This window comes from Rhamphochromis sp. 'chilingali' (assembly GCF_963969265.1).
Source record: "Rhamphochromis sp. 'chilingali' genome assembly, chromosome: 5".
Taxonomy (NCBI): domain Eukaryota; kingdom Metazoa; phylum Chordata; class Actinopteri; order Cichliformes; family Cichlidae; genus Rhamphochromis; species Rhamphochromis sp. 'chilingali'.
The window spans coordinates 15,920,443-15,945,883 of NC_137932.1; the positions used below are offsets into that span (position 1 = coordinate 15,920,443).

Here is a 25,441-nt window from a genome sequence, read left to right on the forward strand (position 1 = left end):
TCTGGATGTAAAAAGAAAGTCCAATCCACTGTGTCATACGGATTTCTATCACTGTTTATTGTACTGCATACGTCTCACTTTATCTGGTTGGTGTAAAGAGATCTGCTGAAGTTGCCAATAAACTTTTGAAAACCTTTCAAAACAGAGCCAAACGACATGAGACAACATGCAATAAAATAAATACTAGCGATACAAGATATTATATGTATTTTTTAAGCCAAGTAATATCTACCCCACAGCTAAAACAGATAATCAATCAAAGACATGTAAATCTGTCAAAATAAACTAAAAGAAAGGTATGAAATATAAAGACAGAAAGAAACACAATACACAAAAACAAATTTCTGTGTATTGTCAACAGGTGGGGGAAATAAAAAAAGAACTATAGGTCTACATAAAGAGGAGAGGAGCTAAACACATATAGAATAGAATAGAATAGAATAGAATAGAATAGAATAGCCACTTTATTGTCATTCAGAATATATACCAGTTAGAATCAGAATTAAATTTTGGAGCATTTACTCACCATCAAACTGTAGAATATAAATAATAAATAAATTTAAATTTAAAGCAGTGTTGACAGATAAATAAAAGAATAAGGTAAGAACGTTTGTGGGGTTTTTTCTTCTTCTTTGTAAATAAATGAACTAGCTTTCAAGCTGCTGCAGCAACCATTTCAGTCCAAAGGGTGGCGATAATGCACGGATACGATTTGCCGCCGTATAAAAATACCAGTAGAAGAAGAAGAAGAAGGCTCACTGAGGTGTTGCTAGCTGATTGCTAAAAACCTAGATTTATGGTAGACAAATGAAAAAGATAGCTGAATTTCTTCAGAGGCTGATCTGCAGTGGATCGGAACAGCCTGCGTTTCGTGTAAAATGCCTCCTAGTCTGTCAGAAGGTTAACCGGGCTTAAACTTGCTGGCTGATTCTCCTGAATTAGGAGCTAAAGGGCCCTGAGTCCGCAGTGCTCGGGTGAATATCTACCCAGCATCTGCTGTGGGGGAGAGAAGCAGCATCAAGCAACGGGGTTATTGATATTAGAGGCTTTTAGATATTACCAACCTCAACTCAACATGTCAAATAACGGACCTCCTCCTCGATGGCGCAATTGTCCTAGAAGAGGGCAACTTGTGGCAGGTTAGTATGAATTTAACTAAGAGAATAGTGTTTTATTTACCAGATGAAGCTATTGCTACTAGTTAGCTTCGTTCAGTTGTGTTGCTGTGATGCTTGTTGCCTGATATATATCAGTTATTTATTATTTTAGACTGTCAGATTTAAGTAGCAGTAATGGGCTGTGTTGGTCCATGTTCGGTCTGTAAGTACAGAAAGATTACCACATATTTAAGCTCTGTTTCTCTGTTGTAAAAATGAATGCGTTATCTTTTAAATGAAGTGTAAATCAAAGCGCCGATTTCATTGAATGACGTCAACATATTTTGTAAGCTTGATTTAGTTAAAAGGGTTTGTTCTTTTGGTATTTATATGGAATTAACTTAATTTTGGCATATTTTTAATGGAAATTTCTCTGACACTGTATTCGTGCGCGCTCTTTTTGCTAGGTCGCTAACGGTAACTATTTAGCAATGTTTTTCGCTTCTTTTCAGCGTTTAGGGTGACTTTAATGTTGAACAAACACAACGTATGGTAGTCCATTGGTTTTAAAAGAAAAAGTTTTTAAAAGAGCTTCAGAAAAGTGCTGCTAAGTTGGTATGCTTCACCGTTAAAGAATCACGTGTCCAAACAAACCGGGGCTATGGCTTGAGGAGCTCACGGCGAGCATACGTGTGTGACACATTACTAATGCTGAGAGGCGTTTAGCACGAGAAGCATTTTATTTTTTTAATGTATTTGAATGCCACCTTTCTTTCTCTTTTGCTTTTTATAATCTATAAACTCTTAACTGTTATTGCAATTGCTGTTTTTGTCTGATAATACTATGATTTCCAGTAGGTATTTTGGTGTTATTCTGGTATAGTCTTTGTATTCTTCTGCTATCTGTACCTGAGCTGTGGTAATGCACACATTTCCCCGCCGTGGGATCAATAAAATCTTCTCTTATCTTTATCTTAGGTATGCACCCATCAGCTGCTACATCTGTTTTTGAGCTTCAGGTTTCTTTTAAGATCCAAAAATAACTGAGAAAAAAAATGAACCAAAGTATCGGAGAATTCACCTTCCACCAGTTTCATACAGTTATTAGATGTTTTAACTGACTGTAGCTGGATTTAATTTTAGTTGCGACTGATATCATCATATTGCACAAATCTGCGTGGCTTGTAAGTCTGTGGTCACTTGATGTTTTCTGTGAAAGACTTGTTAACCTGCAAGAGATGGACAATGACGTTCTTTCTTTAACCTCGGAGTCCTTCATTAAAAGCCAGAATTTAGAAAAGTGTCTGAGTTGTAATGTTGCCTCTGTAAAACCTAAGCCAGTCAAAAAAATGTGGCTCAAGAGCATGAGGGAGAGAAATGCTGTACAGTTGGGGTATCTTTAAAACTACCTCCCAGCTTCTTTTCCTTGACATTGATGAAAATGTCATTGAGGTTAAGGAAAGGAGCTGCTTCTTGGAGTGTAGTGTCTTGGAGCAAAGACAGACAGGTGGACAACTATGCTTCATAGCTAAAAGTGTACCAGTGTTTCCTGGGACTGGTCAGTGATAGACAGCCTGAGTATATCCTAAATAAATGGTAAATGGCCTGTATTTGTATAGTGCTTTACTAGTCCCTAAGGACCCCAAAACGCTTTACACCAGTCATCCACCCATTCACACACTGGTGATGGTAAGCTACATTGTAGCCACAGCCACCCTGGGGATATCCTAAATAATTCAGTGGTCAGTAACAGACTTTGGGAATGTGTGCAACTTTTACTACATTCTGTTCTGTATTAATAGCTTGAAAGGATAGATGTGGATAAAACTGTGTTGATACGAATGCCAGTATGGACTGTGGATATAGATCTGTTCCTATATGTATTCCTTATTGCAATGTACAACTGTCAAAATAACAGCCCAACATAAGTAGAAGGAAGTTATAAGGTCAAAGTTGGACAGTGCAAGTCTAAGTTCCCAGTCTTAAGTGATGCAAGGCTGTCTTGTTAACACTTTATACAAAAGTATTGGTGTTACTGTTTCATTTCGCCCATTCATCATTGTTATCATTACAGTTATGTGATGTTGAGACATTTCTGTAAAACCTGCAATTGCAGGCTTGTCTCCTCTCCGCCTCAACTTTATAACAGTGCAACAGTTTACACAGATGCTGTGTTTAAAGGCACAGCTGGAGTTGGTGGCACTTTTTAATCCAGGCTTTTATTCTAAGAAATTCTGTGTAGTTTACACAAATGGATCCACAGTTTTATTGGCTATTAACCAAGTTCTTTACAAAACAAATGCACTTGGGGTGCTGTCTAATGCTTAATTGAATGTGACCTTGACAAATACTTAGTCAGTGATTTTATTTTTATTTTTATTGATTTATCTGAATTTGTAGATTTGACTTTGTATGAAGTTAGACTCTTAGCCGTAACCCTAAAAACTAGTCATTAAATTAGGGACAAAGCTGCTGTCCCTGCTCATACAAGATTAGTTTACAAGAAGAGTTTTAATACTAGAATACTGCAGGATTTTTTTGTTTCATTCATTACATTTCTCCTTCCTAGAGAAATTCCTGCCAATGAAAACGATGTTAGGTCCCAGATATGATGACCAAGTTGCAGAGGAGAACAGGTTCAATCCGAGCATGCTGTCCAACTATTTAAAAAGTCTAAAGGTAAGTACCCTCAGCAAGGACATAAGTATTAAAGTGGCACAGAAAACCTTCCCTCACAGTGCCCATTTCTCTCCTCCTCAGGTGAAAATGGGTTTGCTCGTAGACTTGACGAACACGACTCGCTTTTATGACCGCAGTGAAATTGAAAAAGAAGGGATAAAATATATGAAGCTTCAGTGTAAGGGGTAAGATTAAAAAGCATTGTCACAAATTAACTGTCCAAATTCATCATTTTGCAGAACTGTGGATGCTAATGTGTTTTGAATACTAATGTCATCCTGTACCTTTTTAGCCATGGGGAGTGTCCTTCAGAAGAGACCACTGAGATGTTCATCAGGCTCTGTGAACACTTCAATGAGAAGAATCCCACAGATTTGATAGGCGAGTATTTCACCAATCTAATTGACAGACTAGGTGCACTTTTGAATCTAAGGTACACCAGCAGAAGGTATACCTCCCAAAGCTTGCTATTGTAACAGGAAGAGTAAAAGTTGTACTGATCATTGCCGACAGCAAAGTAACAATTTAGCAGGTAGCTAATGAGAATGCCAGGGTTCATTTGCTTTGCTTTCCCCGATATCTATTTGCTCTTTTGTGCCTGGGAAACTAGGGTTGGGCGATATGTAAAAATTTTCCAACCAGCAATCTAGGCTATCACCAGCTTCTGCAGCTCCATCAGCATTTGGGCGCACTCTGAGGAGGGTGCATTTGCTTGCCGATGAAAGAGGGTCCTGTTAAAACAGCACTTTTCTTTTCTGTTGACTGCTACTATTAGCTCCATCATTATTAGCAAACTTACTCATGGGCAAATAAATAGATAAATAAATCGCCCTTGTAAAAACTATTGACCATAGGCTCAACCTATCGTCGATATATTCGTCCAATCGACCAACCCTATGGGAAACAAACAGATGCATATTATAAAAACCTAACCAACTCTTTAGCACACTATCTTTAAACACTTTGCACAAAGTATCCCTGGTTACTTTATTTGTTGTGTCACTTTACATTTTTCATATATTATAATGTTGGATCCTGTTTACTAGTGGTGCTACGGATCAAAAGTCTCACGGTTCGGATTGGATCATGTTTTTTTTCGTCACAGATCGGATCAATTTTCGGATCAGCAGAAAAAAAAGAAGACAAAAATTTAACTCGTCATTTACTTATTTAAGTATTTTTTTGCCTATCAAAAAACATTCAACTCAAGACTCATTCCACGCAATTATATAAAAACAAATTAAGGTGCAATATAGGGCAGTACAGGGCTTTCTATCTACCACGCCGCTGTGATATAATGAGCGGTCACGGTCACGTAGCTTTCCGTTGCCCTGGAGGTCCACCCACTTTTAGTTAGGGCAACAGAAGATGCCTGGGACAGCTCAGCCATAACTTTAAACTTTTCCTGTTCATACATGCTTGGAGCGATCTTGTCACTAAAGTGGACGCGCGATGGGATGTCATAGCGTGGCTCAAGCACCTTCATCATAGTTTAAACTAGTGCTGTCAGCGTAAATCTCGTTAAAATGACGTTAATGCCATAACTGCATTAACGCGGCAAATCTCTGTTAGCTAGTTACTGCGGACCGCCCCGTGCGTGGGGCTGCACAGCGCCAATGCGTCAACTAACGCGTTGACTAGTTTAAAACCCTTGTTTTGCACAACAGAATACGGCCTCCTGTCTGCAGCTAAACACCCCAATAGCTTTTGTAATAGCTTTAGCCCGGTCGGCTTAGGTAGCAAAGGGCTGCTTAAATACCCCAAACTCCTCTGCTCCTCCACTTGGACCGCTAGCGCGGACCATAGCTATCGCTTGACAGACTGACCACGCGCACCATACACAAACTTTTTTTCTTCTTTTTCGAATCTTCGGATCACGTGCGTGCCGAACCGTGGAGTGGGATCGGTTTGGATTACGGATCAACCGTGATCCGTTGCACCACTACTGTTTACTTATTTGTGGAAAATTATTCAGGTTTAACAGTATTTTCTCTCTGACTAAAATGATACCAGAAGCTGAGTATTTGGCCAAGAGAAGCCTCTGAGTGTGTCTATGTTTTTCATTTATTAAGATATCAGGTGTGCCAGTGTGACTGGAACCCATTAAGTACTGTGTTTATCACCTCTGCACACAGAAGGATATGAAATGAGACAGAAATAGACTTTAAGTGTAAAAACATCTGGTGCTGTAAATGAGTTTGCACTGTGTGTAATTTAGTCAGACAGTTGTAACAGCTTTGCTTCAGCAGTAATCAAATTCTGGCTATGACTTATCCCAGTCAGTATGAATCTTAATGCCTGAACATCATTTCAAAAACCCACATTTAAAGTACATAGAGACCTTCTGCTTCATTTACACTGCCACTTTTATTTTGCAGTAAAGAATAAAGTGTCACTGTGTCCTTGTAAGTTTTTTTTTTTTAAGAGTTTAGTGCTATGTCATTATAATACTACTGCAAAAACTTTGCTACACCCCTTAAAAGTAGACATCAACATAGTTTACTCGTACATTACAGAACACTGTTATTTATCATTTCTAGCTCTTATATTTTAACATATTGATCATTTTCTTGCGTATGTACATTCAATCTTGTTTATTGTTACTTCTTAAAAATAATTTTATTCGTGGCTTGTAAACTTCAAAGAAACTGCTGTTTTTGCTTTGATTCTCTGATATAAGCGTGGTTGATCATTATGTTGATGCCTAGGCTTAGGAAGAGAATGAAGATCTGTATCGTGTTGCAGCTTCTAAATTCATATGCATACTCTCAATAGAAAAGTTTGCTTTTGGAAGAACTGCCTTTGCACTAAATGATCACTATATTAGGCATACCTTGGTAGTACTGGGTTAGATCCCCTTTTTTGCCTTCTGAATTGCCTTTTTTAGTTGATTATTTTTTTCTTTCTTTTTTTTGGTCCAAGTTAAAATGTTAGCATTACACAGCTGCTGGAAAATTTTGGACTGCCTCACTGATGCAAATCTCTCTTTCCACCACATCCCAAAGGTGCTCAATTGGATCAATATCTGGTGACTGTGGAGGGAATTTGAGTACAGTTAAATTTTTGAACTTCCAAAGGATTTGAGCTTTATGACGTGGCATATTATTATTATTATTATTATTATTGGAAGCAGCCGTCAGAAGATGAGTACACTATAGTTACAAAGGGATGGACATGGTCAGCAACAATACTCAGGTGCATCGTTGGTGTTAAGCTGTGCGAGGTTTTCAGTTGCTTTGGTGTTTGCAATGTTGTGTGTTCAGAGATGTTCTTTTGCATGCATAGTTAGTGGTTATTTGAGCTACTGTTGCCTTCACATTAGCTTGAAGCACTGTCCTCTGACATAAACAAGGCATTTTGGCCAGTGAGCTGCTGCTGACAGCATAGTTGATCTGTTTCAGACCATAAACTCTAAAGACAGCTGGACGGGGAAATTCCCCTAGATAAGCAGTTTCTGAAATACTCAAAGTAGTCCGTCAGGCACCATCAGCCACGCCACGTTCAAATTCACTAGAATCATCTTTCTTCAGCTCAGTTTAGGCGTCAATGACTCATCTTGATCATTACATACACTAAATTCATTGAATTGGTGTTGTGTGATTGGCTGATTGGTAACGTTAGCTTTTGTGTCCAGCAGAGGGCAGCCTTACTCCAGGATTGGTTAAACGCAAATTGGAGCGAGGTCTTGTCAGAATATATTTTCACTGTTTAAAATTTCAGCAAACACTTTCATACACTCATGTCAAATATCAAACAGCCTCCCAGTACAACTAGTGCTCTTCTGATGTCTGCACAGTAGCACCATGTTCAGCCCTCACACAGAGTGTCTTTGCACATTTTTAAAATATGCAGTCCTGTGCAAGTCACTATTTTGTCAGCTTGTGGAGGAGTTGCATATCGCAAACAACACTCATCTCCCAGTGAACACTGTGTAGGTGATTTATAGGTGAAGGAATATCAATGAGCACCTTGGCTAAATAGATTTGATCTAAAAGGGAGCGATGTAGATGCTGGTGTGTGGGAAGGTTATTTCCACTGTCCCCCCCCCCTTTTTTTTTTTTCTCGAACTAGATTATTATTATTTTTCCCTGTAGCTCTTCAGCTTGTTATTATGAGCTCAAAACAAGCTATTCTAATTTCTAATGCAGGTTGTGACAAATTAAGTTATTATGGGTTTAGTTACAAGCTGAGTATAGGCATAGTTAATGGGTTAAACACATGCACAAGAAAGGAGCACCTTGCTTCGCCTTTAAATTAGGCTTACACTGATACTGGCTGATAATGGCTTAGTGCATGCATATCGGTATCAGGCCTGTGTTTATAGTTGTGCCGAAACACCTTGCTGCATTTTACATTTACATAAAAAATAGTTTGCCCATTGCTTTATTTGAAGTCTTTGGAGTGTTCTAGTGGCACACATGATATCCTCAATTGTCATGTAAATGTTTTTAGTGGGGAATTAAAAAAAAAAAAAGTTAGCGCCTTCTATTGTAGTGGTATTGGTCTGTAATGTCCTTTGCCTGAAGGTTAGCCTAGGGGGTACTTACCGGCCGAAGACGGGGTAACGTCGCTGCACTTTTATGCTACTGGCAGCAGGGTGCTCTCTTACACCTCATCCTGTCCAGATTTGCTCTTAACTTGTAACTGCTGCCCGACTTTTAAATCAGACTGCTCGAACATCAGAGCAGAATGTGTGAATGTCATCCCAGCAATCTCCTGCCTTTAGCCAGCTGGTGATTAGGCTTTGTTTTCTCCACAGTGCACACGTCCAAATTAGACAATTGGTCTGTTAAATGTGATTTCTTTATCGCTGCCGTTGCCAGGCAAACATCCTAATATATTGGGAGACATGCGAGTCAGGTTTCATTTTATATGTATTTTTTATTATTTTTTTAATCCTGCTGTGCACCTGCTGAAGGGATCTCGTCTGAATAAATGTCAGTTCGTCGCAAATTAGGAGGGTTTTTGTGAGATATGACTACAAGCTTCAGAGTGCTTTTGTGGAGGGTTTCCTTTCCAGAATCTTTTCTTCTGAAAGAGCAGAATTTTCTCTCCTTGTGTTTTTGTTGTTTTTTTTTTTTTCTCATGCTCTTTCCAATCCCTGAATGTTTCATCAATCCCTGGGTCTTTTCTGTGCGTGCAATGGCTGGTGTCAGATTTTTTGATGTAGGTATAAAGGCAGGACCCCCCTCTAAGGAGAAAAGGATCTGCCTGTGAGTCCTTTGTGTGTGACTTGATGCCCCTCCTCAAAACATCCAGTCAGCCGCAGTATATCTCAAAGGCGAGCTGGGTTTATTGATGTGAAAGATGTTACATTGGATGAAATTGTGCCCAATGGCTCGTTTGTTGAAATAAGGGGGTCTCGTTCATAATTGCCACGTTGAATTGATTGAGCGTAAATTGAGGTGACGGCACACACATCCAATAAATTGGCAAGCTGCGTGAAATGGAAATAAGAACACTATTCATCGTTAAAAAATAAATGTAAATCTATTATTTATGTGAAAACAATAGGGACAGAAAAACAACAAAACAATATATTGTGTAAACTTGAGGTGGAGTTTTTTGAAAGGTTTGCATATTTCTTTTTTCTTTCTCTCTCCTGAAGGTGTTCACTGCACGCATGGCTTCAACCGGACAGGCTTTCTGATATGTGCGTACCTGGTGGAGAAGATGGACTGGAGGTAAGGGCTGACACGCTTCAATCACTTGCACTGCTGGGAGGGCAGTCTCACAATCTTCAGTCGTCTTGCATGACAACACAAACCCTACAACATGGAGCACCCACCAGTGTTACTCTGGTTTCACTCTCCCAGCCGTATCAGTATTTTTTATTTTTTAAGCTGATATTCCCATCTTCTTCTCAGCATGTGTGTGACTGCAAGAAAGGTTACTCTGTCACTACTAGTCTAAATAAAGCTTTACAAAGAGGCTGGCTGGTTTTGAGTGACCGAGCAGCCGAGATAAATAATTTAGAGCAGCTGAGCAGGAGGGGTGAGGATGCATCTTTTGTTAGAGGTGGAGCAGCAGTCTGTGATAGCAGAATCCCTGGAAGCTGCAGACATGGAGGCTGGATAAACACCCTCCCACCGCCCACTACTTCCTGTGAAATGAATATCCTGAGAACATTTACAGCTGTCATCCACTATTACGTGTTGGAAGATAAGTAACAACAATGGGCCTTTTTAATGCGTATTACCACACGTAATGTTAAATGGCTTCAAATTTATTTATTTTTTCCTCTGGGAAAAAATTACTATATCCGAAGGGAAAATGACATGGCATATTTAGTGCACAGTAAATGGTACAGTATTAGCATGCTTATTCTGTGATTAAATGCACATAATAACTTTATGCAGGAATGTCTACTGTCTGGTAAATAATGCAGTTTTATTTCTTGTAAAAGCGGGTTTAATTCTGAGTTGAGAAAAAATGATTTTTTTTTCTCCACAGTCACCTTAAAATTTTTATTCCTAGCAGAGATTGTTCTTGAGAACAGACAATAATCTGGCAGTTCTCCTTCACCTTTAGTCAGAATAGTTGGCATGCAGTCCCTCAACCTCCCGTCTAGGCACACAGGTCAGAATCAGACCTGCTTAATTTTCAGCTATTTGAAGCTTCTGCATTGAATAAGATAAGAACTTTATTTATCCCGAGGGAAATTCTTTTGTCATACACATGCTCAATGCAGCAAGAGAGACAGAGGAATAAGATTTACAATATGTGCAATAGAATACTAGTATACAGTAATATACAGATGGATGTTTTTGTCAAATCCAAGCATTACACAGCCTGCTTTATTGTGTTTCAAGGTCACTATTATTTGCTTCAATAAATTTCATATTTAACTGTGTCACGTGACAAATTTAACAGCTTTAATCTCGGAATCAGATAGATTAAGCTCCCCTTTTAGAACCTGACACCAGCAAATGCTCCTGTAAAGTGGATTCAATTACAATTTGATCATTAGAATATCTGCTTCCCTAGTTTTCAACTGCAAGTAAGAAACTTGTAAAAAATATCTTTATGCTTTTTAGATTTTTGATGGTTTTAAGTGAGTACAAGGTGAGCACGAGTTTTCATACGCCCAATAACAGTTTAAACACGTGTAGAAGTGTTTAACAATCAAACTGCTCTTTCTGTGTTGAAAGGTCTTTCAAACTTGAAACGATTGAATATATTTTATTGAAACAGGCCAAAGTTTTCAGCTTACAAACATGTTTACTTCAAGAAAAGTGTATTTTCTTTTTTTGTCTCGACTTATTGCAAATGCGGTTTGACATTTCATTTAAAGTGGTAGCAATAATCTCCTATACAGCTTTTTTTTTCCTTTTTTTTTTTTTTTTTCCTATTGCATTAAATTATTTTTAGTTTGTGTTATTCTGCAAATGTGACTGTTGTTTTTAAGTGTTCCTCCATCCCCGCCTTTGAAACGATGTGGCCTCCGGTTTTTGTCGCGTGGTTCAGCTGCTGCTGCTGCTGCTGAGTCAAGGCAGTTGGTTGGCGTCCCTCCATCATGGGTTTTAGACAGACACTCGTTTAGAAACATTTGTTCTTGGTTAAAGTCAGCTCACTATCTTCTCTTTTATGCTTGTTCTACTCCACCCCTCTCTCACACATACTGAAGTCTAGTTGTAGATAGAAGTTAAGAGACACTAAATGATCATAACATTAAGGAAAATAAAGCAAATTAAATATTTCATTCTTTTTGTTTCCCTTTGGTTTCATGGGAGCTTCTGCTTTAGACACCCTGGTATAAAGATAGTGCCTCTACACCATGTAAAAGGTCCACTTATTGTACAGAAAATCATCTATATACCCATATCTTTCACCCACTTTCATGATCGTTTGGTCAGCTTGAAACTAGTCTGAAGGTTTTTTTAAAAAAAAAAAAAGTCCTGTCTCTGTTATTTGTTCTTATCAGCATCGAGGCAGCGGTGGCTGCTTTTGCCCAGGCTCGGGCCCCGGGGATCTACAAGGGAGACTACCTCAAAGAGCTTTTCCGTCGCTATGGTGACGGGGAGGGCGCACCACCTGCCCCCGAGCTGCCAGAATGGTGCTTTGACGACGACGACGGGGACGTGGACGACGACGGCAACGCGGTTGGCCAGGAGTCGGGCCCCAGCTCCTCTGGGTCGGCGCCCGGCAAGCGGAAGAAAGAGAAGATAAAACTGGTAAGGCCTCTGTGTTCCAGGAAATGGACTCTTAAGTAGAAAATATGTTGATCCCTTTGCTGCGTGACTGGGTGATTTTTGGGTCTACGGGGAGGCCTCCCTTTTTAAGAGGCACAAGTATATAATAATCCTGTAAGTCTGTTGCTGAATCCAATAAATCTGATGCTTAAATTTAGAGAAAATTACACTTTCCATTTTCTCAGCTGCTGACAGAGGTGTAATTTTGATTAGATAAAAGCTGCCTGCCAGTGTTAATGTATAGTATTCATCAGTGCCATTCTGAGAAATTAGAAACCTCGAATCATCTCCTCTTGCTTGTAATCAGTTTTTCCTTCTGTTTACATTGATCTAATGCTTCAGAGTACTTCAAGGAAGTTACTGTATAAGAAGCCTAAATCTAAATGGTGAAACAACACGAGTAGCAGCCAGTGTAGAGGCAATGAAAAGACAGAAGCGGCACTTGTATGGTGGAAAGTATTAAAAACATATTTATTGGTGTGAAACATTTGTTCAGATTACAACAGCAGAACATCTGTTTATTACTTTTATTGCACACAGAGCTCACTGACAACCTGAATGGGGCCAAATCTAATATTTGAGAATATGATACAGCACAGGCGAGGTCCAGAGGAGAGAGGAGGAACAGTATACTGTCTCTTGGTTGAGTGGCCGGCTTCGCAGTCAGACTAGTCGGCAGCTATGTACCTATCATGATCAGGAAGATATTTCGAAGGATAAAACATTTCCACAGTTTCTCTATATGTAGATTTTAATGGGTGAGCCACTTAAGGATATTTGGTGACTCATTTTGGCATGTTTTTATAGAGACCCATAATCCAGAGTCAGTTTTCCAGAAGAACCGCACCCCTCACACCCACATTCCTATGTTTAAAAAAAAAATCATTTGCTGCTTCCTTGCTGTCCCTGGTTGTATCTGTCTTGCTTTTTCTTTACCAGATGGCTCCCTGGCCAAGTAGTTGTTGTTTTGGTTCTTGATGATTATTCAGTTTCTTCCTCGGAGATTCAGAGAGGATCTCTTCCCACGGTTGGACACGTCCAACTGCACTGTCTTGGGAGTGCCGCTGGAAACAGGAGTTCTGTTCTGCAAGTCAGAACGTTATCCCAAGCAGAACCTGAGGCAGGTGGAGAATCTATTCATGTGCCTCAATGCCAGATTCACTGTGGGTGCAGAGCAGAACAAGACCTACAGTCTCCAGCTGTTAGTAAAGTTTCCTCACTTAGGTCAAAGACTTCTAAGGAGAAGGTTAAATTAGATTCCTGTCTCCTATGCACTTAAGAAGTAGCATGGATATATAGCTGATCTTAAATCAGAGAAAATACTTCCTTAAGGGAAGGCAGGTAATTACTGTTAAAATATATCAACTTTCAGAGGAAACATTATATATATATATATATATATATATATATATATATATATATATATATATATATAAAAATCCCCACTCGCCCTTGTGGGCGGTCAATCCTTCAAGCTCGGGTCCTCTACCAGAGGCCTGGGAGCTTGAGGGTCCTGCGCAGTATCTTAGCTGTTCCCAGGACTGCGCTCTTCTGGACAGAGATCTCCGCTGTTGTTCCCGGGATCTGCTGGAGCCACTCGCCTAGCTTGGGAGTCACCGCACCTAGTGCTGCGATTACCACGGGGACCACCATCACCTTCACCCTCCACATCTTCTCGAGCTCTTCTCTGAGCCCTTGGTATTTCTCGAGCTTCTCGTGTTCCTTCTTCCTGATGTTGCTGTCATTCGGAACCGCTACATCGATCACTACGGCCGTCTTCTCATGTTTGTCTAGCCACCACCATTTTGCCCGTCTGTATCTGGAAGTCCCACAGGATCTTAGCTCGGTCATTCTCCATCACCCTTGGAGGCGTCTCCCATTTTGACCTCGGGACTTCCAGGTTATACTCGGCACAGATGTTCCTGTACACTATGCCGGCCACTTGGTTATGGCGTTCCATGTATGCCTTGCCTGCTAGCATCTTGCACCCTGCTGTTATTTGCTGGATTGTCTCTGGAGCATCTTTACACAGCCTGCACCTGGGGTCTTGCCTGGTGTGATAGACCCCAGCCTCAATGGATCTTGTGCTCAGTGCTTGTTCCCTTGCTGCCATGATTAGTGCCTCTGTGCTGTCTTTCAGTCCAGCTTTGTCCAGCCACTGGTAGGATTTCTGGATATCAGCCACCTCTATCTGCCAGTGGTACATACGTGCAGGGGCCTGTCCTTCCATGATGGTTCCTCGCCTTCCTCCACTTTCTTGGGTTTCTGCTGCCTGAGGTATTCACTGAGCACGCTGTCAGTTGGGGCCATCTTTGTGATGTATTCGTGGATGTTCCTTGTCTCATCCTGACACTCACCAGTCCCCGGCCCCCTTCCGTTTTTGCATTACAGTCTGATTGTTTTTACTACATTTTTTTTACCACCGTATTTTGACAACTTCTTAACGCTTCCAACCAGTTGCGGCAGACTAATGCCTCTGAGCCTGGTGCTAATGGAGGTTTCTTCCTGTTAAAAGAAATTTTTTTCCTTCCCACTGTCGCCAAAGTGCTTGCTCAAAGGCGAGGCGATTTGATTGTTGGTTTTCTCTGTATTATTGTAGCGTCTTTATCTCAAAGAGTTAAATCTTCACAATATGCAAGTTATAACGGCAAATTCTTCTGAAACCATACAACATGTCCTGACCTGCTAGACCTCGCTAGAAATGTAAATACACTTTGTGTGAATGGAGCCAACAGCTACTGTGATTGGCTTTTTCAGTACTGTTAATTCCTCCTCATCATTGTTTCTTCCTTGGAGCATTTTTGATAGATAGTGACCACTGCAGACTGGAAACTCCTCACATGATCTGCATAAGAAAATCTTTATGCTTGCTCATTTGTCCTGCTTCTAACACATTAACTTTGAAAACAAAATGTTTGCTTACTCCCGAGTATAAAGTATTATAAAGTAAGTTTTGTGTCTGATAGCAGGGCGTTACAAACCTACAAATCTGTGCCAGAACAAACAAGTGTTTGTTCATAAAAATGAGCTCAAATCAAATAATTTTCCAATTGTAGCTCAAACCTAATTCCACTTCTTTCACTCATTGATTAACTTTGTGTCCAGTCCAATTTAAAGTCTTCATCAACTCAAATGTGCTTCACTTACAGTGGGGCAAAAAAGTATTTAGTCAGCCACCGATTGTGCAAGTTCCCCCACCTAAAATGATGACAGAGGTCAGTAATTTGCACCAGAGGTACACTTCAACTGTGAGAGACAGAATGTGAAAAAAAAATCCATGAATCCACATGGTAGGATTTGTAAAGAATTTATTCGTAAATCAGGGTGGAAAATAAGTATTTGGTCAATAACAAAAATACAAATCAATACTTTGTAACATAACCTTTGTTGGCAATAACAGAGGTCAAACGTTTACTATAGGTCTTTACCAGGTTTGCACACACAGTAGCTGGTATTTTGGCCCATTCCTCCATGCAGATCTTCTCGAGAGCAGTGATGTTTTGGGGCTGTCGCCGAGCAACACGGACTTTCAACTCCCGCCACAGATTTTCTATGGGGTTGAGGTCTGGAGACTGGCTAGGCCACTCCAGGACTTTCAAATGCTTCTTACGGAGCCACTCCTTTGTTGCCCGGGCGGTGTGTTTTGGATCACTGTCATGTTGGAAGACCCAGCCTCGTTTCATCTTCAAAGTTCTCACTGATGGAAGGAGGTTTTGGCTCAAAATCTCACGATACATGGCCCCATTCATTCTGTCCTTAACACGGATCAGTCGTCCTGTCCCCTTGGCAGAAAAACAGCCCCATAGCATGATGTTTCCACCCCCATGCTTCACAGTAGGTATGGTGTTCTTGGGATGCAACTCAGTATTCTTCTTCCTCCAAACACGACGAGTTGAGTTTATACCAAAAAGTTCTACTTTGGTTTCATCTGACCACATGACATTCTCCCAATCCTCTGCTGTATCATCCATGTGCTCTCTGGCAAACTTCAGACGAGCCTGGACATGCACTGGCTTCAGCAGCGGAACACGTCTGGCACTGCGGGATTTGATTCCCTGCCGTTGTAGTGTGTTACTGATGGTGACCTTTGTTACTTTGGTCCCAGCTCTCTGCAGGTCATTCACCAGGTCCCCCGTGTGGTTCTGGGATCTTTGCTCACCGTTCTCATGATCATTTTGACCCCACGGGATGAGATCTTGCGTGGAGCCCCAGATCGTGGGAGATTATCAGTGGTCTTGTATGTCTTCCATTTTCTGATGATTGCTCCCACAGTTGATTTTTTCACACCAAGCTGCTTGCCTATTGTAGATTCACTCTTCCCAGTCTGGTGCAGGTCTACAATACTTTTCCTGGTGTCCTTCGAAAGCTCTTTGGTCTTGGCCATGGCGGAGTTTGGAGTCTGACTGTTTGAGGCTGTGGACAGGTGTCTTTTATACAGATGATGAGTTCAAACAGGTGCCATTCATACAGGTAACGAGTGGGGGACAGAAAAGCGTCTTACAGAAGACGTTACAGGTCTGTGAGAGCCAGAGATTTTCCATGTTTGAGGTGACCAAATACTTATTTTCCACCCTAATTTACGAATAAATTCTTTACAAATCCTACCATGTGAATTCATGGATTTTTTCTTCACATTCTGTCTCTCACAGTTGAAGTGTACCTCTGGTGCAAATTACTGACCTCTGTCATCATTTTAGGTGGGGGAACTTGCACAATCGGTGGCTGACTAAATACTTTTTTGTCCCACTGTATTTTTGTTTGTTTTGGACTTGATTGGATTTTTAAACTTTTAAAAGGCAGTTTTTAAATTCCTTTTACCCAATCAGAAATTCAAAGAACTTTCGCAGAGACTTTTTTGAGTGAAATATGAGACATCTTGTCTATCCTGACGCGCAGATGGTTTTTTACACAGACCCATCTGGGAAGTTATCTTTGGGAACAGTGTGGGGGGGGGAAAAGGCAGACACTAAAAATAAAATAATATATGGCAAAATATTGGACCATATTAACCATCTGTCCATTACAGGCTTACTTTGACCAGTCAAGAGCAGAGCTGCCTGGTACAGCATACTTACAGAGCCAGTCAGGAGACAACAAGGGAAAAAATTACTTGTCCTACAAGAAATCTGCCTAGACGTAGTTGTCTCAAGAAACTTGTTGTAATGTAAAGACTTTACAGAATTTTTGTGAATGCCCCAACAAACTGGTGTTCCCTAATAGAAGAACTTCCTTTTAATTGTTTAATTTTTTTGGGGGGCGGGATTAGCTCAGTAGGTAGAGTGGTTGCCCCATGATCGGAAGGTCGGGGGTTCGACTCCACTGAACGGCCACCCTGAGGTACCCCTGAGCAAGGTACTGTCCCTACACACTGCTCCCCGGCCGCTGCATTGGTGGCTGCCCACTGCTTGACTGGGTGAATGGGTTAAATGCAGAGGAGTAATTTCCCTACGGGGACTAACACATACACATTATTATTGGAAGAGCCTTAGAAGAAATGAGGAGAGCACAGAGGTACCAAAGCAAAATAAAGGAGAAAGAAGGCAAGATCTTATAAACACATGACTATTATATGTGATATTAGACAAGCCTTTAAAAAAAATAAAAATAAAAAATGCTGATTTAACTTTAGTTTCTGATGTCCTGTACTCTGATTCACTTCACCTTTACAAGGTCATTAGAAGATCATCTGGTGTGAACGTATCAAGAGTCTAGAATAGATGATAAATATATGTATATGTGCAGTAGCCCTAATATGAAATGCACATTGTCCCTCCTAGATTTAAAGGTGAGTAATTAGCTTTATACAGGGAGAAGCTCATACACAAGGTGAAAAGTTGTGTATGAGCAACCGAGCTGAAGTGAAAAACGTGCACATTAAATAGTAATACTAATAAATAAATATTTTCCTTTATATTTGTATTTTTTTTTACCCTTCAGTTTCTTAATAGGTCCTTGGATACTGTGTTGTCAGACTACAGAACAGAAATCATAATTTATAATGTATTAGTATACTAAATAGTATTTTCTATTTATTAAAGCGTGTAGCACAAACCTTCATCATCACATGGTTTTGTGATATCAAGCATTTTGTTCATGAGCTCCCTAGAAATAACCGGGAATTGCAGATTTCTCATAAATAAGGTAACACAGACCTTTTGCCATATCTTTATGCAGAACACTTGTGCTTGAGTGTGTAGTCAACCCCCACAGGCTTACATTGAGCCAGGAAAAACCCTGCATCTGTTTCCATCACTCATACTGGGAAAAGGGGGTTGATCCAGAGTGAGATGCGGATTCTTGAAATAATTAAAGTGAAAATAACATTCAAAATAGAGAGGAGTGAAAGCAGGAGTTTTAATATTTGTACCTGTTGTCTCGCACAGGGATTCATAAAACAAAGAGGCAGCTGTTTGGAAAAGTATCACTGGTACTCAATGTGTTTTTCTTCTCTGTGTAGGAGGGAATAAATGTTTCTTAAAATTCATTCCAAGTTTAGCCTTCTGCTTTTCTTCTTTTATCTTCCCAGGGTGCAGTATTTCTTGAAGGTGTCAATGTGAAAGGCGTCACACAGGTCACCATACAACCCAAGTTAGGCGAGATCCAAAGAATGTGCCAGGAGATGGCCGAGTGGGACAAGTAAGAACCTTCCTTTTACCTTTCTTATTTTCCTCTGGGAAAGTGTGTGTGTCTGTTTACACATGTGTGGGTGTACTGTACTGTGCTATGAGTGACTCATTTGTCTTAAATCACCTTTTTTTTTCCAGAGAAAAAAATCTTTACACTCTCTGACAGGCGGCAAAGTCAGGAATAGATGTTGCTATTCTGGAGAAATATGCCGCTGCAGCTTTTTTAATGAAATTGCAGAGCATCAGCTCGACTGCAGTGACTTGTCACAGCGCAAGAAAACAGCCCATGCTGCGATTTCCATGGCCTGCTGTTAAAATTATTTTTGTTATGTCTTTGTTTGCTAATATACTAAAATCCTCACATATTTATAGTTTAGGAAGTTTTTCAGTGTGTAGCGCCAAAGTTAGTTGTTGTTCTCTTAGTGCACTAGGTTGTCATAAACTATGTTATGACTTAAGCCACAAAGTAAAGTGTCTGAGAGGTGTTTCTTTAATGCATCCAGTTGCTTTTGCAGAGATTATATTTGTTTTTGGGAACCTGTGTTTGTGCGCACAAAAACTCTGTAAAAAATGTCTTCCAATGGTCTTGAGTTAAACAATAGATTTGACTGACTCTGTCAGAGGTTATATGTCAGTGTTGCATCCCAGCTGTAATATATTGAATATTCAAGACAAATAGTTCAGATGTATTTGCAATTATCAGCTTGTTCTCTTTGAACTGATGAGAGAACTATTAGGTTTGCCAGCTGCCTGTTGGTATCCTATCATATGTATGCATATTACACTGCCTGGCCAAAAAAAGTCACCACTGTAATTAGGCAAAGGTAAGAGGCTTCTTCTGGGTGACTCCTGCAGTGATTCATGTTTTGGCTGGCAACAGGTGATGTAACCCTAACTGATGCAATGATTCGCTTTCTAAACAACCGTGTATTAAGACATTGTTTTCACAACCATGCGATATCTCCTTTCAGAAGAGTCTAATTATTGGTTTGCTTCAAGGAAAAAAACAAAACAAAAACAACAAGGGATATTGCTGAAACTACTAAAATGGGGTTAAGAACTCTCCAAGGCATTATGTGGTTGGAGAGGATTTAAGAGTTTGAAATCATGTCATCATAAGCACCAATAGTAAAACGTATGACTATGTTTGAGAGTGAAGAAACGTGATAGTATTTTCGCATGCATTCTGCAAAGAAGGATTGGGACTAAACGGCAGCGCAGCTTAAAAAAAAAACAAAAAAACTGAAGCTAAATCAAAAAAGGCTTTAGTTTGCTAGTGAGCTTAAATATTTAAACATGCACCCATCATGTCTTGTGCCTACCATACAAGCCTGTGCATGGTGGTGTTATGATCTGGGGTTAGTCAGGTCGAGGTTAAGCCCAAAAGAAATTAGGACGGCTGACTACCTGGGTATACTGAACCACCAAGTTTGCTCTGATTTTTTTTTTTCCCCCTTCCCGATGGCACAGGCATAGTCCAAGGTGATGATGTCAGGATTTAAATTGCAAAGGACTCGTTCAGAGAGCATGAGACATTATTTTTAACCCCACTGAAAATCTTTGGGATGTGCTAGAAAAGACTTGACTCCCTGATCATTAATAGAAGATCCTGAATGGAATAAATGTGACATTTCGTAAGCTTACCGAAACAGCCAACCAAAAATCTTCTAAGCTGTGTTTAGAGCCAGGCTGAAGATCAGGCACACATGTAAGGGCTGTTGTTGCTGTTTTTGCAGGTCTGGTTTTCCTGGTGCGCAGCCTGTGTCCATGGATAGGCAAAATTTGCGTTTCCTCGAGCAGAATCCATACAAAGTCAGCTGGAAAGCCGACGGCACGCGGTGAGTTTATGAGAAATGACTGCTTGTCTTCATGTGTCAGTACAGGTATGAGACTGTGTGTCTCTAACTTCATTGTGTTCAAAGTTCAATGGGTTTTCTTTTGTGTCAGTAGGCATACCATAAGTTTATGTCCTTCAGAGTTGTCCATCAGAGATGCTCGTTCTCATTAGGTTTTAATTACAGTGATTTTACATGGCTAATCAGCAGGAGTGCTCTTTGATATCAGTGATGTTCCCTGCATAATTACCTTCATATAACCTGAACAGGATTACTGACTCCAGTCTCTTACCCCATATAAAAGAGAGAGCATGGGGCACTTCTTCTGTCTGGTCACATTTTAGGTTGAATTTGTTGTTTTTCTTTTGTTTTATCTCTCTGTTACGTAAAGCCAGTGCTGAGGGAAAAAGAAGTGTTAGTATTCTGGTAGTCCGCTGTGAAGCCCTGTTTCCCTCGCTGGTGCAAATGTGCAGTGTGCTGGTGAATATTTAATGACTGCAGTCATTTTAAAGAATTTTACATATCGGTGCTTTAGTTTCCCCTAAGAGAGAGACTAGCAGAGTACAGATTTGGCCTCTGACCAAGATCCCGCTAATGTGTGTAATCAGCTTCCATTATTTTCAGAACATCTTGAAATTGTTGTTCAGCTCTGCTCTGACGTTTGACTGAAGAGGGACACTGACCTCTTCCTCTGCTGCCTCTGGCTCTCGTCTGTCACCTTATTTCCCTCCAGCACTTGATTTTGAAAAGTAACCTGATATTTTTTTCAGTTGTGAAAAACAGATGCAGATAGAGGCTCCGTATGCTATGAGTCACCACTCAAGCACAGGATATATTGAGGATATAATGCACCACCTTCTCCTCAAATTTAGCAATTTAAAAATGGTAAAATACTTTTTACATTTTTAAATCCAGAGGACATATTGCTTGAAATAATATTTAAAATAATCAAAGAAGGTGGGAAAATCCATCTTGGGGAAATGTGCATGATAAAAACTTCAACTGGTGAAATAAAAGGTGTGCTACAAAAATCTATGAACAAACCAAAAGATGAAGCAAATATTAAATTGGTACATTGTCTGATCTTTGTACTATACATGAACTCTAAAATGAGATCATTCTTCCTTGTATTTAATTTCCCATTTTGAAGCATTATAGTTACTCATAAAGGATCTGTTAGACATAGTTCCTGAAATATCAGGAACTATGTCTTCATGGTCTGGTCCGGTACAGTCTTGACTTGGGCCAAGAATTCCCTAATAACAAATGTTAAACTACATATCAGTATACAATGGATACATACCTGTCTGTCGGACACAGGAATTTAGAATGTATGACATTTAATAAATAGATGATTAATGGAAAGTGTATTTTTATGTCTTACAACACTCGTTTTGGGAGGAAAAACATGAAAACCAGCCATAATGATTTAATTCTATTTGCACTATTAGTAGTGGGAGGAATGCTTGCATGTATGGCATTCCCATGTGTTTAACCTCATTTAACTCAGAATAATTTTTATTGTTACATGTTGTGGCTACTTTTTCTGGCTAACTTCAAAATAATGAATTTAGGGCATTTTTACTGCTGTCGCATGTCAAAACTGGTTAGATTTGACCCGAACAGTATCTAAGGGTTGACTTTGCTATTGCTTGCCCTTTTTAATAATGTGTTACTGTCATAATTGATTATGTCTTAATCTGCATGTGCATGTGGTTCTAAATGGCTCACTCTTGTCTGAGAAATACTGAAAACAGCAGTGACCACAGTGATCTAGAGTTGATAGTTTTACACAGACGGTGCTGTGGTCTTACTGCAGAATCTGGCTTTGTATGGTTGATGTAAGTACTGTGGAACACAGGGTGAGTGTGGAGGGCTCTAATCCCATGTATGGCAAATTTCTAGGCCAGTGGGTTGGTAAACAAAGTAAATTCTTCTGCTAGTTTATTTCCAACACCACCTGATTTATTTATTGATTTATTTTTAACAGCGTCGACTTTCCTGAGCTGTTTGTTCATTTAGAGTCTGCAGATAATCCAGCTGACTGCTTCTTTTAGATCCTTTGGGTGGCTTGCTTGCTTGTTTTGACCTAGTTAAAAAGATAGTAGACTGTTGGAACAGATTCTACCCTAGTAGGATCAAGACACATTCTTCTGACTGAGGTCACAGGAAAGTCACAAAGTATTCACAGACACATATAACTTTGGTCTTTCATGGCGTTTGTTGACAAAAGGAAAAATACAAGATAACACCTTTAGCTTCAACTATAGTGTGTTTGAGGTTGAGGTGAGCAACAGCAGCTTGCTGTCTTGGTAAAGCATATATTGGCTTGGGCTGTGTTACAGCCTCCTGTGATACAACGCTGTATTCAGACAGTGCTTTGCTAGATTAGAAGTGAAAGTGATTTCTAAATCCTAGCTGTAATGGGATGACTAATTCAATTGGTGTGATCCAGTCACTTTATCTGGTCTTGATTTCATACTTCCTCTAACCTCAGTCAACTCTTTCTTAAACTCTCCTAGTATAATTGGAGTGCTGGAGGTCCAACTGTCATGTTTGGGTTGTCCTAATACATAGGTGTCAAACTCTGGCCCGCAGCCTAATTACATTTGGCCCGCGAAGCCATACCAAATTACTATTAGAGCTGGCCTACTGGTATTATACAGCTAATATATATATTGTTTAGTATTAAGCTTTGCTTGTTCCATATTCAGTTTTCCAGCAAAACTTGTTTGAGTCCATAAGAAAAGATTCATTCTTATATCTGGAGGAAGATTTTTTTTTTTTTTCAATAAATATTAATGTTAGCCCGCGACTTTGTTCCAGTTTTGAATTTTGGCCCACTGTGTATTTGAGTTTGACACCCCTGGACTAATACATTCAGCTCCCTTTCAGTTACTGTTTTTTCGCTGCGACTGCTTTCCAAACAATTGGGGCATCATGTAAAAGAGGAAGCTTGGAGATGTTTCGTGTAGAAGTATGATATAAAAATGTTGTCACTTTTCAGCCATATGAATTAATGTCTATTTCTTGAGTTGTGGTAAACAATGTGCCCCATCTTATGTTAATATATAAATAAAAATGTTTTCTGGCTTCTTTTAGAATACCTGCAAGTTCTTGAAACTTGTTGACACTCGGCTACAGACATACATATTTCTTATTCACATCCTGCTTTGTGTGTGCGTGTTTTGCATGCGCATGTGTGCGAACAACATCAGAATGCAAACCACAGCATATTTACACAGCAAAAGGTTTGATATGGTAGACTTTGATGGTCTTTGTTGTCAGCATAGCGTCAGCCTGCTGTTTGCGGTTCTCGTGCTTTTTCAGCAGTTCTCTTTATTTATCATTGTTGTCTTTTTGACACACGGTGCATGCAGTACGTCTGACAAAAGCAATGGGGTTTTTTGTAAAAGGATCATGCAGCATTGTGGATATTCACAACGCAGTCTTCGCTTTGGTCTACATACAAGTAATAAAGTTGCGCTTGGAAAAGAGAGGCTTTTGTTCTCTTTGCGAGGAACAGCCTCTTCTGATGTTACTTTATTCTCCAAAGCCAAGGGATGGATGAAAGCAATCGAAAATCATGTTTCCTTATTAGTGCCCGTGCTTTTTAATTTATCCAGTAAATAGCCATGTGTGTCATACAAGTTTATCTTTTGTGTGTGAAATTGAATTTACACAAAAGAAGTGATGATGAGAGGCGGTTTGGTGAGAAATAGATTTTTCTTCTTCTTTTTATTAAAGCAGTGTTATTAAATTCCAACAGTGTAGATCTTCATTGAATCTGGACTGTAGGTTGGACTGGACAATATTAGTGGACTGTGATTGTGAGTCTTCTAGAGGGTGCAGAGCAGGGCCATGGCTTAGTCCTTGATGAATTTAATTGGTGTGACAAGTCTGGCTTCAAAATAAATGTGGCAAAAAACAAGTAAATGTTTATTGGCTTCTTTCCCCTCTCTCTGCACAAGTGCAGTGAGCTAAATGTTTTGCTTCTTGTTGACGAAGAGTTGAATGTGTGAATAATCTAATGAACAGTTAAAGGAAGTTGCAAAGTTTTAATGTAGACATGACAGTGATGAAAATGTTTTATTCTTCCTTTGCTGGTTCTTGGAGTCTGTTGTATTTCTTTACCATGCTTGAGTCAATATTGTTCCAGTAGCAGTAGTCAGAAAACCTAGCTTTGCCTCCAGTAAGGTGTAGTCATTCAGTTGTTCCATTTAGAGTAGAGGATCATTGTTGTAGTGGTCACAAATACACAACAGTGGGAGTACAGATTACAAGTTCTACAATTCCAACAATCCCACTCTTACATTGCAAAGCTGGGATTGTTGTGACTTGTCCAACAATCGAGTGGCAAATCTGACTCATGTGGGAGCACTCCAGCTGAAAATTCCAACTGGCATCTCAAATTTTTGGCTGTCCACTTCAAGTGTAACACAGCATTAATCTGTTTGTCATATAATTGCCATGATGTGCTGTAAGATCAGTGGTACCTGCCTTGGTGATCATCAGTATGAAATGGGGATGTGTCCCGCGGTGATTCTTACATTAACATTCAATTCCCAAAATTTTCAAATGCAACTGTATAAGCTTTTTTATTTATTTATTGGTACTGTAGTTGTTGTGGGCAGCATATGCACCCAGATGGCAATTCTTCAGGAACTGAAGGGAGCATACAAAAGGATCTAGTCTGCCGTTACATGCTAAAAAAGGAGAAGATGCAGAAGGAGGTCCACAAGCACAGGAAAAAATACAAATGGAAGATGGCAGCTAGTGCACCTGCTGCACTATGCTTTGGTCCATTTACCTCAGAAGGCTTCACCCCAGAGTGGTGGTGGCAGATAATTGTATTTAACAAAATATTAATGTGTGGTGTCCTTGTATTGATATAATACTGTCAAACAAAGTGTAGTGATACAATAGTGTATATTTTTTTTTGTTTCATTTTTTACCCACTCCTGTTGTTCACCTTACAAAATAGTACCTAAACTGTTTTTTTGTTTCGGTGT

At 39.8% G+C, this 25,441-nt stretch overlaps 1 protein-coding gene across 1 annotated transcript in view; it reads left to right on the forward strand.

The window, feature by feature from the left end:
• Positions 1 to 726: 726 nt before the first annotated feature.
• The window catches only part of rngtt (RNA guanylyltransferase and 5'-phosphatase), a 117,206-nt gene continuing 92,491 nt past the window's right edge, over positions 727 to 25,441 (forward strand). Inside the window, exons 1-8 of the mRNA XM_080883859.1 lie at positions 727 to 1,139; positions 3,667 to 3,776; positions 3,858 to 3,961; positions 4,069 to 4,157; positions 9,385 to 9,460; positions 11,701 to 11,950; positions 18,495 to 18,604; positions 20,331 to 20,432. Of these exons, the coding sequence (XP_080739985.1) occupies positions 1,076 to 1,139; positions 3,667 to 3,776; positions 3,858 to 3,961; positions 4,069 to 4,157; positions 9,385 to 9,460; positions 11,701 to 11,950; positions 18,495 to 18,604; positions 20,331 to 20,432 (905 nt within the window). The 5' untranslated portion in view covers positions 727 to 1,075. The remainder of the gene's footprint in view (positions 1,140 to 3,666; positions 3,777 to 3,857; positions 3,962 to 4,068; positions 4,158 to 9,384; positions 9,461 to 11,700; positions 11,951 to 18,494; positions 18,605 to 20,330; positions 20,433 to 25,441) is intronic.